The sequence below is a fragment of the Parasteatoda tepidariorum genome, chromosome 11 (assembly GCF_982258835.1).
Source record: "Parasteatoda tepidariorum strain Cologne lab strain chromosome 11, Ptep-v5.0, whole genome shotgun sequence".
NCBI classification, from domain to species: Eukaryota; Metazoa; Arthropoda; class Arachnida; order Araneae; family Theridiidae; genus Parasteatoda; species Parasteatoda tepidariorum.
In genome coordinates this window covers 42174988-42192709 of record NC_141765.1, presented here as the reverse complement: position 1 = coordinate 42192709, position 17722 = coordinate 42174988, and the positions used below count along the sequence as shown (strand labels likewise).

General features: G+C 26.3%; 1 protein-coding gene across 3 annotated transcripts in view; it reads left to right on the top strand.

The window, feature by feature from the left end:
* LOC107448569 (tetratricopeptide repeat protein 21B) overlaps positions 1 to 17722 on the top strand; it is a 97485-nt gene that overhangs the window by 44134 nt on the left and 35629 nt on the right. For all 3 annotated transcript variants that reach the window (XM_071187857.2, XM_071187858.1, XM_016063823.3), the window contains 12 exons: positions 2222 to 2332; positions 3990 to 4042; positions 4972 to 5073; positions 5498 to 5586; positions 9306 to 9491; positions 10814 to 10898; positions 11883 to 11981; positions 12469 to 12646; positions 13106 to 13197; positions 14469 to 14576; positions 15702 to 15794; positions 16806 to 16941. In XM_071187857.2, the coding sequence (XP_071043958.1) occupies positions 2222 to 2332; positions 3990 to 4042; positions 4972 to 5073; positions 5498 to 5586; positions 9306 to 9491; positions 10814 to 10898; positions 11883 to 11981; positions 12469 to 12646; positions 13106 to 13197; positions 14469 to 14576; positions 15702 to 15794; positions 16806 to 16941 (1332 nt within the window). The remainder of the gene's footprint in view (positions 1 to 2221; positions 2333 to 3989; positions 4043 to 4971; positions 5074 to 5497; positions 5587 to 9305; positions 9492 to 10813; positions 10899 to 11882; positions 11982 to 12468; positions 12647 to 13105; positions 13198 to 14468; positions 14577 to 15701; positions 15795 to 16805; positions 16942 to 17722) is intronic.

The window sequence follows — 17722 nt, the reverse complement described above, 5'->3', positions numbered from 1 at the left end:
AAAATACTTTGCCAAAAATTTGGATAACTGAATGTTTGGCAAAATGCCAAATGGGTCAAATAGTGGCCAAATTTTCATTACATCTCTAGTTGTTGGTAATTTTAAGTTAAAAAAAAGGAAAAAAAAAAGCAAATTATTTCCAGGAAATAGTGATAAACATGGTAAAAATTGAAGCTATTACCTTCAGAATTTCAAAATATCTGAAAGATATTACTTATATAGATTTCTCACAAGAACTTAAAAAAAGGTTTAGTACACTGTCACTGCAATTCATTTGTTGTACCAAACCCAGAATTTATTAGTTGATGTCTTTTCTTTTTTTTCTTCTTTAATTTTTTTTACAAGTAACACATTAAAATCCTATATACCAGTATCAGGGGTCTGTCCAGGCCGAATTTACTACCGTTTAGCGGTACCTTCACAAATTCAACTTTAGGAAAAACGGTAGTTTCAAAAATTCAATTTTAGGAAAAACGGTCGTTTCACAAAATACTTTCTCTTAAAATTTTATTTTTGTATCCCTTAAGAAACGATAAATCCATATTTTTGTGTTGATTTTTTAATATAATTTTTAATTTTTCACAAATTATGTCTAAATTTTCACAAAATAGGTACCTATCAGAAAAACCTAGACAGACCCCTGAGTATGCATATTCACTTTTTCTGAATGGGACAGATCTCAAACCAATGTTAGAAATAATTTTTTAGAATTATGATATTGAGCAGTGCTGCTGCCTATATTGAGCTATATTGTACTATGTTGAGCTGGAACTGTACTGCCATATCTCAACAGATGTTGAAGAAGGGTTTTACTATTTTTAACTTGGGAAATATCAAGGTATAAGAAACGTAGAAGAAGAAAACCAAAAATGATAAAAATTGAGGATACTGCCTTCTTTCTTAGGTTGTAAGTGTAACATGTTTAGCACTCATAATAATATTTTTTCTTATGTTAAATTAAATAAATATATGATGTAAATATTAATTCTCTTATGAAAAGTTTTATCTGTCATATTTTATCTTGAAAATCTGTAAATAAGCATTTCGTAATTCTATCCAGTAATCGTATAAAATAATGTTAACAGTTTTATCAAATTAAAAATATACTTTTTGAAATGAACTTTTTCTAAACTGAAAGTGTACTCAGAGAGTAGCGAAGGGGGTAGGTGGGTGGGGAAAAAATCTACCCCATTAGTTCTTCAATGCAATCACCTTTTCCTCATTTTTGCAGTTTTTTATTAATAGTAATTTTTTTATTTATTGTAAAATTTGTTTATTTTTGTAATCTTTTTTGTGCGTAAGGAACAGTCAGAGATAAAACTAAATATCTTCTACAAAATGGCAATGAAATTTGTTTTATGCAATAACAATTCTTAAAGGCGTTAATATATTTATCCTACTGAGAGATAAGATGATCAGCTCCTTTCTTGTTGAAGGAGATAGGTGACTGACAGATCCACAATCTCACCCTCTCTTGCATTTCATCGTTTGAATGAAACCAAATGCAGTGTTACCATTGTTGTCTTTTCCATTTGCTTTTAATTTAAGTATGTAACTTGCATTTGTTCTGGTCAATGGAAAAAAAAGTTTTTTTTAACCTTAATTCTATGAACATTAAAGTTTTTGTTTTTATTGTTAGAATTTTTTCGAAAATGATAATGTATTACGTAATGTGATAAAAAAAACATTGCTTCTCCACATTGTTTATACTTTATTTGACTAAGCTTTTTTTATTTATTTGTTTATTTTTATCATTATTATTATTATTTTTTTTTTTTTTTAAGTTTCAGTTTTGTCTTCTTAAATTTGAAATGAATTCAAATATAAAAAAAATTCTGTTAATTAAAATATTAAAAGTATTTAATTTTAATCTAATATATTACTAAGTTAACTAATAAGAAGAATTTAGAGTCTAGAACGCTGTTGTTTGTATGAAAATTATTATAATTCCCCTCAATGAGTCTAAATATTTGGAAATGCAGCATTTATTGGTCAATCTGCTGTGCAATTTGCTTTTTACTTAAGAAGGTTGTGCATCCCTATTCGATATCCTTTATTTGAAATGAAATTTTGTTTACTTGTATACTTTTTACTTATATACATTTACTTTTTATACTTATAAATTTTGTTTACTTGAAATTTTGTTTACTTTATAATTCAATATGTAGTTATCATTAATTTGAACTATGCATTATTAAGTTTATCTGTCTGGATTTTCCAGGTCGCAATGGGGAAGCAGAGGAGGGTTTAAGTGAGATTAGAGACTTTTCTGATGTATCTTTATCAGCAGCAATTCTACTTGAACATTTAGAACAGCCACAAGAAACTTATGGTACAAATGTTTTCTTGAAAATAATTCATTATGCTACAAGATTTTTGTAACAGTGACCTAAAATTTCTTCATTAAAAGAGTTAGGACTAATTAAGCATTTTGGATAAAAATATGACTTTTTTTAATGTAGAAGTTCTGCTGTTCAAATTTTATTAGTTATTTTAGTTGTTTAAATCGTTAGAATTGAAAGTTAAGTACCAACTCATGAATTATGGTAAAATTTAAAATTTTGATGATGAAAATTCTTTTTTTTTTAAAGAATTTTCATCATTATAATCTTTAATAGGTAGTTTTAGAAAAAATAAGAAAACAGATAATCCCATAAAGGTATTAGTAGACACACCATAGTTTAGGTTTTAATATATTATTGTTAATGAAAAATGACATTTTTGCTGCACTTCAATTAGTATTTATTATCAATTAGTATTATGGTAATTTAACTATGATCTTGTAATGCAATTTTAAAATTAAGTGCCATCTTAAAATTTCTCAAAAAACTGTTAAAATATATAATGCTCTAAAAATGTAGCAAATCTAATATTTACTGAAATCAATTCATAAACGCAGCTGGAAGCATTGTTTAGCAGGATAAAAACTTAAGTTTGAAAAACCCATCTCATTTCTAATCAGAGTTTATAATGCCAAATATATTGGCACAGAATATTAGAAACTTATATTTTAAATATCTCATTAAAAAGAATATTTACCATTTTTTATTCCAAAGAACTGCATAATTGGTGTGAAGCCATCATTTACAATTACATAATATATGAAAAAAGTTTATCACTTCTTTTGTTCACTAGCAGCTCATATGTCTCAATTCACTATTAGGAAGTGATTTATGAATTTTGTATGCAATTTCATTTCTTGTTAATTATGAATGATTTTAGTAAAATGACATATATCTTTGTTTTGTATCAATATTCTCGAAGGTTGCTTAGAATGAAATAAAATATTTTATTAAAATCTCATAATTCTACAAATTTAATGGTTCTATATTTGTTAATATTTCTGAATTTTCAGAAATATAAATATTTGCTAAGATGTTGCCACTGATGCAAATCTAAACAATTTGTGAAAGTTTTTCAAACAGGAGGTTTTCTATTAAGAAAAGTTTGATCTTCTAACTATCTTCAACAAGTAAAAACAGCCAACTTTGATGTACTTTTTTCAGAAACTGCTGAATCAATTTGCAAATTTTATAGTAACATTTAAATCTCTATTGGTCGATTTATTTAATTTAATTTTAAACATAGATTTTTTAGAAGTATTTCTCAAATTTCAAATTTTAAGTGTATTTTGAACGATAATGAATATTAAATAATTAGTTTTTGAAGATCAATTTAGTAATTTCTGATAAAACACACTCATCCAAGATGCACATTTTTACACAGGATTGGATAAAACTACTGACTTCCCTCAAATTTAGTATTATTTTTTAATGATATAAATAAATCTTGCTTGAAAACGCTTCAAAATCTATTCCTTAAAAAATGGATAAATGAAAAAGCATTAATATGTGGCTTAAAGGTTTTTTTTTTTTTTTTAAATTTTCATTCATGATTGTGATATTAATTTGAATTATTCATTATTTGTATTATCAAGTTGAATTATCATATCTTAAGTCCATAAATAACTCTCTTAATTATATTTTCAGACAACATTTTGAAAGGAAGAGTTAAGGATTTATTAGAGATTGCTGGAGAAATGGTGTGATAATTTTTTGTATTTTTGTTATTATTCTGTTCTATTTTTGAGCTTTATGTGTCTAGTAATAATTATAGCTTGTTTAGTACTAGCTGCCTACTCTGCAATTATTTTTATTTGTTGCTTGTAGATGTAGTTTTTACAGTCTTTTTATAATTATTTTAGGTTTTGAATCTTAGTTTTTTAATATTTTTTTTTTCATTAATGCAGTCTCAATTTTCTTCTCATTTTTCTAATTTATCTCCCTCTCTCTTGTTTAAAATGCTAATAAAGTTTTTTAAAAACCTTGATTTGTAAGTTTTCATTAACATTGTTTAGAATTTAGTACTTAAAATTACAATACTAACTACTACTACAAATCATGTATTTATTCATGAATACTATTAAAAATTTAATTTTAAATCTGTACATTAAAAAAATCATGATAAGTAAGAAAAAAAATGAAACTGCCTGTATTATAGTTACATTGTAATATCAAGTAAGGGTGTTTTATTTCTCTTGTGAAAATTGCATTTCTCTGCTATTTTGTTGTGAGTACTATTTTATTTATGATCTATTAATCATAGTTTAATGAGGCAACTTTTCTTATTAAGTCTTGGGTATTTTTGGAGTTGCTTCTATGACAGTTAAAGCAGGTGTATATTTTACAGAAATTATTTTCATTTTGAAGTGTATTAACTATAGTTAACTCAGAGATAATGTTTGGGTATAATAAGGAACCAATCATGTTACCAACTATTAAATTAGCTTATTCTATATTATTTCCTGATTTCAAGCATAAAAGTGATTTTGTTATGTTTTGGCTGTTTTTTTTTTCTGTCAAGTACTTACACATTAAATTTGCAAGTAAAAACTTTGAACCTTATAGTATTATGTATATATTTTTTTTTAAGAAAAGAGATCTTTAAAATTTATTTATTAATTTATTTTAGGCTATATTCCTTGCTGGAATTACATTCATGTTGTTACATAAACCTGAAAAAGCAAGAAACTTTATTTTAAAAGTTCTAAAAGTGCCTGCATTGCTTAAAAAGGTTAGTGTGAGTATGATATGTGATATGTATCTTGTATATATATTTTTTGAATTATGCTATCACCAATTTTAAATGATATTTTTAGTTTTTTTTAATTTTCAAAATTTTTTAACAGATATTTTTTTTTCAATTCCCTTTAGGGCTAAGCTAAAAATATTTTAAACTGCCATAGTACTTCTTTTATTGGTTTGAAAGGAAAATCTTCTTTCATACTTGGACTTGAGAACCTCTAAAAATTTATTAAATTTGCATTTAGTTTAAAAGGTTTGAAATTTTGTTGCTAACTTTAAAACATTCCATAAGAAACAGGTTAGAGATTTCTAAATATATTGTAAAATTATAAAAATTAGGTACTACAGTATATATGGTTTGTCTAGTTTTTTTTCAATTTTGCATATTATATTTTGTAATATTTTATTTTTAGGCCTCAATTTTTCTGGGATGGATTGAAATGCTGACTCATGATGGATCTCCTTCAAAAGATGTATGGAAATATTTTGAAAGTGCTGATAAGTTAGTAATAAGTTGTTTTTTTTGTATTCTAACTTTGATTTTTAAAACATTGATTAATTATAGGTTTTTCCTTGTTTTTTTTCATTTTAGAAGAGACTAAATGAAGTATTTCTAAAAGTAATAATAAAAATAATCACTTAGGTTATTTATTTATTAGTTACTATTTACTCAACTTGTTTCTACATTTTCATTTTCCCATTTTAGAAAATGTCCCAAATTAGTAATTTTTAATTAATATCTTCTTTCTTTGATTCTTTTTTAGACAAGATTTCTTCAGTCTACTTACATAGAAATATGATTGGCATATCTGTGGCTCATGCAGGAGAGATTTGCAAAGCAATGTTTATAGAAAAGTTTCTACTGATTAAATTATCTAAAATACTAATATTATTTTTTATGAATTTTTATCAAAAAAGCAAAACTGGTCACTATATTAACTTATTAGTTTCATTTTAAAAGCCACATATAGCAGATTAAACTAATTTTTAACAAGATGCAGTATACTTGAAATACTCTTCCTATTTTAACTGCAAACATGTACCTAGTGAAATCTCTTTGTATCCCAAAAACTCAGTATACCTCAATTTTAAAACCATTGTTATGAACAGTAATTCTTCAAAAAATTAGGGTTATGAAACAATAAAAATGAATTGAGAAGCTTATCTATGTTTGTGGAATGATAGATCTTAAAATATAAGTATATATCCAATGTCAGAAAAAAGTATACTTTTTTCTATATGGTCTAAAGCAAAAAACAATGTGAATAAAGTGCAAATCAAGTACCGAAATGGACATACTATAGTTTGGGTTCTCTAAATAAGAACCTTCCTTAGTGTATAAATAAAATAAAAAAAATGAAATTCATTTTTTTGGGGATTTTCAGACACTGAAAAAGGTTCTTGTTTAGAAAGCTGAAACTATAGTTTCTGTGCTTTATTTGTGCTTTATGCATGTTTTTTTTTGTTTTAGATAAGTATCTGTACTTAAATGATGTTCTTTTGAATTTGAAGTACTCTGTTTCTGAAGCAAAGCCATATTGACTATGTTTTACTTCATGCCTTATTGGCTTGCAACACTATAGCAGAGTTTATGTTTTAATTTCAAATTATTTTGTGTTTGGTTATTATATTTAGAATAATTATATTTGGTTACTATCTTAACTTATTATACAGTGGAACCCCGATTTTATGTTTTCGGTGGGACTAGCGATAAAAAACGCTCGAAGCGGAATAACATAAAATCGGGGTTAAGAAAAATCTATGCATATTTTTAAAAATTGACACATACCAGTTAAATTAATGGAAAAAATGAGTAATCTTTACTTGCTTTTTGTTTTTAGCTACAATTTCATATACAGCTCGTTCAATACTAACAATTTTTTGCAAATTTGCTTCTTGATTAACATTTGCAAGTAAAAATTGTTTTAGAGTTTTTATGCTTTGTGTCGCTTGATCAGCTGTTGGCACGTCTTCTGTTATTTCATCTTCATCGTCATCAGCACTATCGTCGGAATCAGGCATTAAATCACTTATGGAAGGATTTCTGAAGTAATGATATCTGTGTCACAGTCTATGTATGCATCATCGACTTCCGGAAGATCCTCAACTTCAGACACGCTACCTTCTTCTTCCAAAGACACAGCGCCCTCCTCCTCCGATATTGAAAATCCTGCTTTATTGAATCCATTGATAATGCACTTTCGGTCGACACTGTCCCAAGCTGAAGATAAAAAATTAAGAGCCTCACGAACATTAATTTTTGCCTTAGGAGCTTCCTGAAAGTCACCAGAACCAAGATACATTGGAGATTTTCTAACCAGTTGCTTCCGGTAACTCTCTTTAAATGATCGGATAATTCCTAAATCCAGTGGTTGAAGTTTGCTCGTACAGTTAGCTGGAAAAAACTCTATTTGCACGTTTTTCAATTTAAGGTTTAAATGAGCAGTGCATTGGTCTAGGAATAAAATTATGTTGCGCTTTTGAAAACTCATTTTCTTATCCAGTTTTCGAAGAAAATTTTCAAATAATGCTTGCGTCATCCATGCTTTTTTGTTTGAAGCGTAATCAGTAGGAAAACTCTTGATATTTTTGAAGCACCGTGGTTTCTCTGCTCTACCGATCACTAGAGGCGTTAACTTTTGGCTTCCATCGGCATTTGCACAGAGCAAAACAGTCAAGCGCATTTTTTAAAGCTTTCCTCTATGGCAATTTTCACCTTTAATTGTCAATGTCTTGTTTGGCAAGAGGTTGAAAAACAATCCCGTCTCGTCCGTATTAAATATGTCACTTGAATTATAGCCCTTTAATAAATTTGGCAGAGTTTCATCTTTCCACTGTTGTACAGTTGTCACATCCACACTATCGGATTCGCCACAGATAGATTTGAAGCATAAATTGTTTCTTTTTTTGAATCGATCGATCCAGCCATTTGATGCACTGAAGCCTTGGAGTTTAAGCCTTTCAGCAATTTCAAGCGCCTTTTCTCTCAGGATGGATCCATTTATAGGAATCTTTGCTGCTCTGGCTTCCTTGAACCAGTTCATTAAAATTTTTTCTAACTCATCATACGGAGATGTTTTAAGGGTTTTTCTCTTCTTGGCATATTTTCCGAGTTTTTCAGCGTTCAGTTCTACTGAAGCTTCTTGCTTTAAAATCGTTTGCAAAGTTGAATAAGCAATACCCAAAGATTTAGCAAGATCAACTTTAGTGCCATGAAATTCTTTAGCTTTATCGACGATTTCAGCCTTTTCGGCCAGAGAAAAGCATTTTCGCTTTGACATCTTCTTTCGAGAAAAGAACACGATGACTGAGTTTTCGAAAATGAGAAAAAATTTTATGGCTTTCAAACTCAAACAAAACAGACTGAAAATCTCATTTGGTATGCTAGTACGGAAAAATGGGTGAAACCATTTCTCATGGGGGAGAATTGAAGAAACGACCACACCTCTCTATTCAAAGTGACTTATCTTCGTATCGCAAATAAACAGCGTCAGTAAGACGTCTGGAGTACATATGAAACTCGATCATTACTGACAGTTGTCTCTTTAATTCCCTCTCTTTTGTTCATAGGAAGCGGGGGGGGGGAGTAGAAGGTGTAGATGTCATACTTCCATCACTTGTGGTTTTAGGGTTCCAGTGAATTGCGTCTTCCCCCACCCTTCCGATAGTGACCAGAGAGGAAACTTACCCCCCTCCCCCTATTGACAAATAGACAAAACGGAACAGAAAGAATGCAAGAATTGCTCCATACATCTGAAAAACAAGTCTCTCTTGTTCAAAAAACTAGAAAAAAGTTTGTGTGAGAATTGTAGAATAAAAAAATTATTTTGATCTGTTCGTAGAAAAACGCATCAAGCGGGATTTTCATAAAAGGGGTAACGCAAAATCCGGGATTTTTTAACATTAACGGTATAGGCAATTTTCACGGATCAGCAGAAAATGACGTAAGAAGCGGGATAACGTACGAAACGGACAACGTAAAATCGGGGTTCCACTGTATTAGGAAATTTAGATTTTGAATAATTTGTATTTTTGTTAGCATAGATACATTTTCTTACACCAGAATATTATTTTTGTCACATAAAAGATTTATTTTTCATTTTATTGTTTATTGTTATTTTATTGTTTATTGCCAAAATTTTATTGTATTTGAAGCATTTTAATTAAATTCTTTTAATTTAAAAAGTTTTGATAAAAATAAAATATGTTGGATTTATTTAGTTCTTCCCCAGAAGCTGTGTTTGGAAGAGCCAAATATTATGACAGACAAGGCAATTTTATAAAATCATTAGAGTATATTAACCAAGCTATTGTGTTGTTCCCAAAATATCCTCCTGCTTTTGTAGAAAAAATGAAAATTCATCTAGCATTAGAAGATTGGGATCAGACCATTGCAGCAGCTCAAAGGTACTATTTTGACTATAAGTGTTTGCTTTTTAATATTCCTTCACTGAACTTAAATTGATTTGTACTATCATTACTTAATATGAAACTGTACAAATTAAATTCAAATTACATTAAGTGCAGAGTGTTGGTCTGTTTAATTCTTAAGTCATTTTACACCCATCCGATTACCTTTTGTAATTGCAGTTTATGGGGATGTCGGTATCATGTTTAATATTAAAAGTTTTAAAGAACATTTAGTTTTTAAAGATAAAAAGTCAAATAACCTGAGAAATGTATTAAATCAATAATCTAAAAATGCCCTCTTGATATATTGTCAAAAGAGGCAACCATCAAGATCAATATCACTTCCCACACCTGGATTAGGATAGAGGCAACTTCAGAACTTTAAATAGGAGCCCCAATTTTTTATTGCAAATTCGTTTTTCAAGAAAAAGTACTCTAATGGGATCTACAAGATTTCCCATTGACACTGTAATCTCAAAAAGCAAATAGGTATTAATTGTCTAAAATGAAGAAAACTTCAGAAATACATATCTATCTCATTGCGAAAGTAAGAATTAGACTTGTTGGATATTTTGAAAAATCCTGTCTAATGGCACCAAACTTGACCTTTACTTTTTCGTTTAAGGTTGGGGTAACCATTAATGTACTTTTGATGTACCCTGTGTATGTTTTAAGTATGATAAAAATTTTCTCCAATTTCATAAATATTTGCGCTGTTTCTGATGAAATTTTTTTTTTATTTTCTTACTTTTGTTTCTATCTAAGAACATGGTAATGTAATATTCACTGGTGATTAGTTATGCCCCTTTGTATCTTAACAATATTTTTTGTACATAGTTTTTCTATTAATAAAATGAAGTTAAATTGCAATTAGTGTAAGCAAAATTTAAGTGACAAAAAAGTTGGTGAAAGAAGATTTGTTTTTTTAAGGAAATCTTTTAGGAAGGTAAAGAATATTGTTGTTGATTTGATTGCAAAATTTGCTGTTTTTAGCCTTTAATTATCTCAGACTTTCCTATATTAAAACCGTATTAATTGATGTTTGATGTAGATTATAATTAGCATGATAAAATTGCTTTTGATACCATTGATTTAATATTACTTCCATCATTTTTTGAAATTATACTTAGCTCCTTAAAGGAAGAAAAGGATAATTAGTTATAAAACTATATTGCATACTATACTATATAAAAAATCTATATTACTCATAATATATAAAGCTTTATTACATAATAAAATTATATTCATAAATTTTTCCTGCAAAAAAAATGTACAACTCAGCTTAAAAATAAGGATACAACTTTTGTTTTATTTTGCAGAGCATTGCTTTTGGATATCAATAATATTGAAGCTCTTAGATTCACTCTTATGCACATGCTCACCCAAGGAAGCAAAATTGAGGAGGTAATATTCAAAATTTTAAGAATTTTTACATTTTTGAATATTTTTCACTTTTTGTACATAATATAATTGAGGGGTGCACATATTTTTAGTTAGAAGGTTTTCTCTGGGAAAAAATTGACTTTTGGGGCTTCTATGAATTCAGCTCAAGTGATAATAAGTTAAACATTCTATAGTGTAATAAGAACAATATTGATTCATGCTAAAAACTGGTAGATTAAGTTCTGCTTTTATATAATATATGCAAAACGTATGAGTAATACTTAAAACAGAAGTTTTTTACCCTTTGTCTTCTAATTAAAGTAGATTTGATACTTTCTTATAGAAATTTTTTTACAGTCTGTAAATTACTAATACCTTTAATTTTTAAATAAATCTTTAAAATATGTGAGTATGTTTTGGTTATAGGAAATTTTCTTTAATAAAAACTTTTCTTTGAAAAAATAAATAAATAAAAAATAAATAAATATCAAATGATTTTACTCTTTTGACACCTTGAATTGTACTTACACATTTTGGAATTTTGTTAGGTAATGTTTTTAAATGACTTATATTAGTCTATCATAATTTATGAAATTTGTTTGAAATACAGTTATAAAATTTCTTATGCTTGCTATGTAATTTTTTGTAATTAATTTTCAGCCTTTTGTATATAGTGAGCTATATATCAACCATTTGAGGACCACAGTTTGTGCACCCCTATTGTTAGTTATGTAAAGGCTTTTACATTTATTGACAGTGTTTAATTCTATTGTATGTATTAAGTACCTTCAACACTGAAAAAAAAATTAGTATACATTGCTTAAATATTAATATTTTTGAGTGACTAATATTTTTTGAGTGCTCTAAAGGTTCTTGGATTTTGTTGAAATTTAATTGCACATCCTGATAACATTTTATTATTCTTTATTTTTACAGAATTAATGTCAGTTAATAATTTCTTTAAAACAATTTTTGAAAAAGTAATTTCAGTGTTAATTTAATTAGGTGGAAGATAAACTTAAGAATCTATATTTGACTATGATGAAATGTGAACCTAAAAATGCCGAATTATTTTTTGAAACTGCACAGTTAATCTCCCGGTTGGTGAGTACGAAATTTTTTTCTTTCTTTTTGATTATTAAATATATTCATGCAGAAAGCTTACTTGTTATGCTCATTATTGATTTGGATAACATAACAAAAAATTCAAAACAATGTTTTCAAAAATATTTTTCTATTTAATTGAAATTATTTTTTAAATGTTAGTTTTTTATTACCTTAAATCTTTAGCAGTAACTGATTAAAAGAAATGTTATACAAAGTTTTATTTAATATTTTGAAAAATAATTAGAAATATCCTTAATACTGTTATTTTTAACTAACTGATGATCCATCTATTTTATAACTTAATTAGTAATTTGTAATGAAAATTAGAGGAAAAATGAAAGTAATCAAGCTATTCTTATATTGTTTTAAGATTACTTTTAATATCTCATTAAACAATGTTTTGCCCCTTAAATCAATTTTTATTTATTGTTTAACGCATTTTTTTTCAATTATAAATTGATTTTATGCTTTATTAATTTTGAAGTCTGGAGTTCACAAACCCATAGTAGAAGCTACATTTTCGATGTCAAAGAAAGCTGTTGAATTGAAGCCTGATGACCCAGAAATTAATACTGAATTTGGCTTTCAATATATGCTTTTAGGAAAAGCAAATAAAGCAGCAGCAATTTTTAAAGCCCATGCATGTGAGAGAAGTGTGACTGGTAAGAAAACTTATATTTCTTATTCTGATATAAAAATATTCTAACTTGCATTATATTTAACATTTTAAGTTATTTCTTCTATTTTTCACGTTTATCATACCATTACCTAACTGCAAACTGCAACATTAAACATTAACTATTTATTTGCATACAAATGAAATAATAAAAAAATCAATTTCATCTATAGTGATTAAAATAGTATTAAACATCTTTTAAGGTTTTTTAAAATTGAATAACTACCGAAAATCTCCAAAATGGTATATAAAATGTAAAAACTTAATTGTGTGTAGTGTTTATCACAGCAATTTGGTTTTATATAACACTAAAACCTTTGAGTAGATCATATTTTTTTATTGGTCTAATCTACTTCTAATTTTTCAAGCTTGTGTTATTAGTATTAGTTTTGATAAAAATATGATAGATTTTTTTAAATATTCTTTTTATATTCTGTATTTATAGGTTCTCTTCAGTGTCTTATCTTACAAGAAGAATATGAACGAGCAAGTGAGCAGATTCAAGTCTATAGAGAATGTGAAACAGAATTTTCACACGTAAGTATTACTATAAACTTTTTTTTATCATAAGGTGACTTGAAGCCCATTCAAACAAACAACAAAAGATAAATTTTAAGATAGCTTAAAGGAAAAAATTTTACTATGGGAAGAAATTTGGCACTCATTTTGTCTTCATGAATCTTAATATATTCAAGATGCTAAATTTCATTAAATTTAATCAGAATTCTTTGAAATATAAAGTCATAAATGAAACACTCTCTGAAATTTTGAATAGTTCTATCAAATGTTTAATTTTAATCTTTTTTTATGATTTTATAATCTACATTTTATGCATATCACAATTGTACAAGTTACTATTAAAAAATTGAGGATTGGAATTAAACACTGTAAATTCTATTTAAATAATTTGCAAGAATCTGATCATAGTTGGAACATTATTGTAATGCATTATGGAAGATTTTCTAATAATTGATTAATTTGTCATTTTTAGTTATGTTTGCTGTTGTTTTTCCTAGCATTATTCTTATAAGTCTTTAAATCAATTTTTAATAAATTTACAGTTTGACATTTTAAACAATTTTGACGTTTTTAAACAACTTAACCACTTTATACATCCATGTGATATATAATTCTTGATTTTTATGTTGCTTAATATTGATTGAAATAGAACTTACAGATTGAAATTGTCTGTTGAGAGACTTAAAAGCATTTTAAGGAATTAATTTAAATTGCTGTATTTTATTTATATTGTTTGCATTTATAAGTATTGATAATAGAATGAAATTAAACACTACCATCAGATTTATTTTTTTTCCCCATTTTTTTTTAAACATTTTTATATCTATTTACAATTAGAAATTATTTGGAAAATTTTTTTGATTTAATTAAGTTAGAGTTAATTTAATAAGAAAACGTTTCATTGTCAGTATAATATTTAATATTTATAGTCATCTTATATCGTTGCTAACTTCAATGACACTTTTTTCGAAAAAGATATCTTATTTTCTTATTAAATCTTTTAAAAAATGGATTGTTAATTTAATTTTAGATATTTAATAATTATGTTATTGAATTTAATTATTTGTACTTACTTTTAAAAACATTGAGAAAAAGTGTCTGTCACACTTTTTCCTAATTTTTGGTGAAATATTTTGGATACCACTTAATTGCTGTTTTAATTGATTGCACCTCATTAAAACAATCATTTATAGCTTTTTTTAAATTATGCATACATGTGATTTCTATTTTTTTTAAAAAAATTATTACATTTATGATGAGATAGTCTTGAATTTCTTTTTTATTTATAGGAAATGTTATTTATTGCTGCCTTGTTAGCTGATAAAATGAATGCGTCATCTGAAGTTATTGTCAATTATTTAAGTGATGGTTTCAAGCTACATTCAAAAACCTTAAAGGTATCATTTTGAATGATGTAATTTTACTTTAAACAGACCACAGTAACAGATCTCTTGTAACGTTTTAAGCAGCAAAAGAAAAGAGTAATATATTTTTTAAATAGCATTTATACTTAATAAGAAACGTTATATGTAATGCAATCGTTTGAAATTGTATTTATTTTTATGATGTTCTCTTATGACACAATTCATTAGACCATTTTAAAACAGAAAAATAATTTTTTTTTGTTGATTACTTAAGTGAACAAATCTCAAGAATCTTATACTTGTTTACTCTCTGTAGGAAGTTTTCAAATTTAGAAATGCATTTTATAAGTGTTCAAAGCAATATCTTTGAAAAACATTTTTAAGTCTGCTGTAGAATTAACTGTATCAATCTGCAGCACCATCATCATAAATCAAAATTCATCTTTGATTAATATTATATGATTAATATTATAAAAATTTAGCATAGTATGTAGTGCATGTATATTAAGCCATATTTCCACATGAAATATTGGATGAATTAAAAAAAAAACACTACTAATAGATATTGGTGATTGATATTTGATATTGGTGAAATTCTTTCACCAATATCAAATTATCTCGAAAGTTTAGCAAAACTGATCTATCATTAAGTTCAAAAATAAATTTTTCATGTTGCAATTTTGAATAAGCAAGACTATGTTTTCATTTCTAACAATGCTAAGTTCAAAAGAAGCATGGAGTACTTGGTTAGTGTTATTAGTTTTATTTTTTTTTATATGTGTTTGGCAGTGAGATGTTGGAAAAAAAATGATTTCAATAATTTTTTATCTTTAGTCAATGAAAAGGACAAAAATTCTGAGCCTTAGCATAATAGTATTACAAGAAAATATCAGAAAGCTTTATAATATTTTGTGATAGTTAATATTAATTCATCTTATGTTTATTTTTATATAAAATAAATAAAGAAATAAGTGTTATTTTTATAAAAAAATCTTGTTTGCATTTTCTCAAGTATGGAAAAGGAATGCTCTAAGATTATATTATAAATGTGTCCTTGAAAGATTTCGTTAAAGCATTAGATTTGTTTATCATGTTTTTATAATTGATGTTGAATATTTGATAATGACTTTTTCAATGGTTGCACTGTTATTATTTTAGGGGATTCCTTGGAATATTAAATATTATTGCCTATTACAACCCTTTTTAGTTCATGACATGAGTAAACTTCTGATCTCTCATACTCCTAATCAGGTGAGATTGTCCTTCCAGACTATTTTAAACTAATAAAAGTATTTGAGAAATTTTTTTTGTTATTCTTGTAACTGTATGAAATGAGTTATTTATTTACGGATTTTTTTTTATGAATTACTATATATTTTTGTGTTTCAAAATATTTTTTTAATTTGCAAATTTTTATAATCATTAGTTTACAGATGCAGTAAAAAATTTAAGTTTAATTAAGATTCTGAAGAATTAACTCACCTTATTTGCTTTATTATGGCACTTACTTGTAAACTATTTGATTTCTTTTTCTTTATATATATATATTTTTAGATAAATGTTTGAGTAATTAGTAATATGTAAAATTGTATACTTTTAAACCTAAATTTATATTTTTTGCAATAATTTAAAAATGGCTAGAAATATTTTTTCAGTTATTTTTTTTTCTTATTTGAAAATTCAAATTTTGTTTTGAGTTTCAAAAAATAAATAAATAAAAATCCACTTATTCCAGTTTATTTGTGATTTTATTAAAATTGTAGTTTATCCTTTGTTTTTGAGGAAGGGGTTTACTTTGCTCATTTTATTATTACAGTTTTTTTATAATTTTGATAGTTTTAATGTTATAGCTGAAATCAGTGAGTATTGTTTTTTTTATTTGTTTACTTACTTTCTTTGTTATGCATCGTGCAGTTTTATTTTAAAGTGTACAAAATGTTTTTTGTAAAGCATTTGGGAAAAAAATTTAAACAATATCTAGGGAAGCATTTCTGAAACTATCATTTTCAATATTAATGCCTCTCACAGATATATTTTTTTGTTCAAAGTTTTTCGATGTAATTCTTTATTTTAAATACACAATTTTATACAAATTCTACATTATTCTTACTTTTAATAAGATTTAAGGTCTCTTTAAATTCTTATTAACTATCTATTATTGTTATGATATTAATGATAATAATTGTTACAATAATTTCCACATGGTATTATTGCATTTTTAAATTATTCTTGTTATTTATTAAATTTTTTTATCATTTTTAGGTTACTAAGTCCAAAACTATATTTGCTGATGCTTTAAAGCTCTGCAAATCTGCAGTAAATATGGTTCATTTGTCTTGTCCTGGTTTATTTGGATTTTCAACATCTGTGCTTCTGGCAAATTTAAAAATGTTGGAAGGTAAGACACTGATTTAAAATAAAAATATTTGACATACAGTTTTTTTGTCAACAGACTTATTAAATTCTCTCACTTTGAAATGACAATCAAGAATTCGAACTTGTAATATAAACTTCATGCTTCGAATTGTTTTTTTGAATCATGATTCGAATCAGATTTATGACTTAATAAAATAAATTTGAAGATAATACTGCCAGGCGCATTTTCATTGTACCCATACACCACGGAATAATAACTAATACAATATCAAGTCAGAAGTCTGATTTGCGCTGTGTTTCGTCCAAGGTAAAGGATGATTTAAATAAAATTACATAAAAAGATACTGCAATTACAGAGAATTTCTTCATGCTTTTAAAAATTTTTTGAATGGTTATTTCATATATCTGTACATATCATAATTTCAAGATATTGAGACTTCGACAACATGCTTTAAAGTGTCAATAACTTCTGAAATCTAACAAGCTTACTAAATAAAAAGCCTCCTTGAAAACAAGCACAACATATTACAATCTCTGAAAACAGCGATATGGATTTTAAAATTTGTCACAAACACCAAAATGATGAGTTATTTTGTTTGTAACCACTTCAAATTAAAATTCTTTATTTTATTACTTTGCAAAGATATGTAGATTTAAGTAAAAAATATGCTACACAACAAAAAGGAAATATTATATAGAACTATGCAAAACGATGTTTTAATTTGTTAAAGGTAAAATGCTTAAATCCCATACGTACTTAAAAAAAATTAAAATATTATACTTATTAATATCATAGTATAATA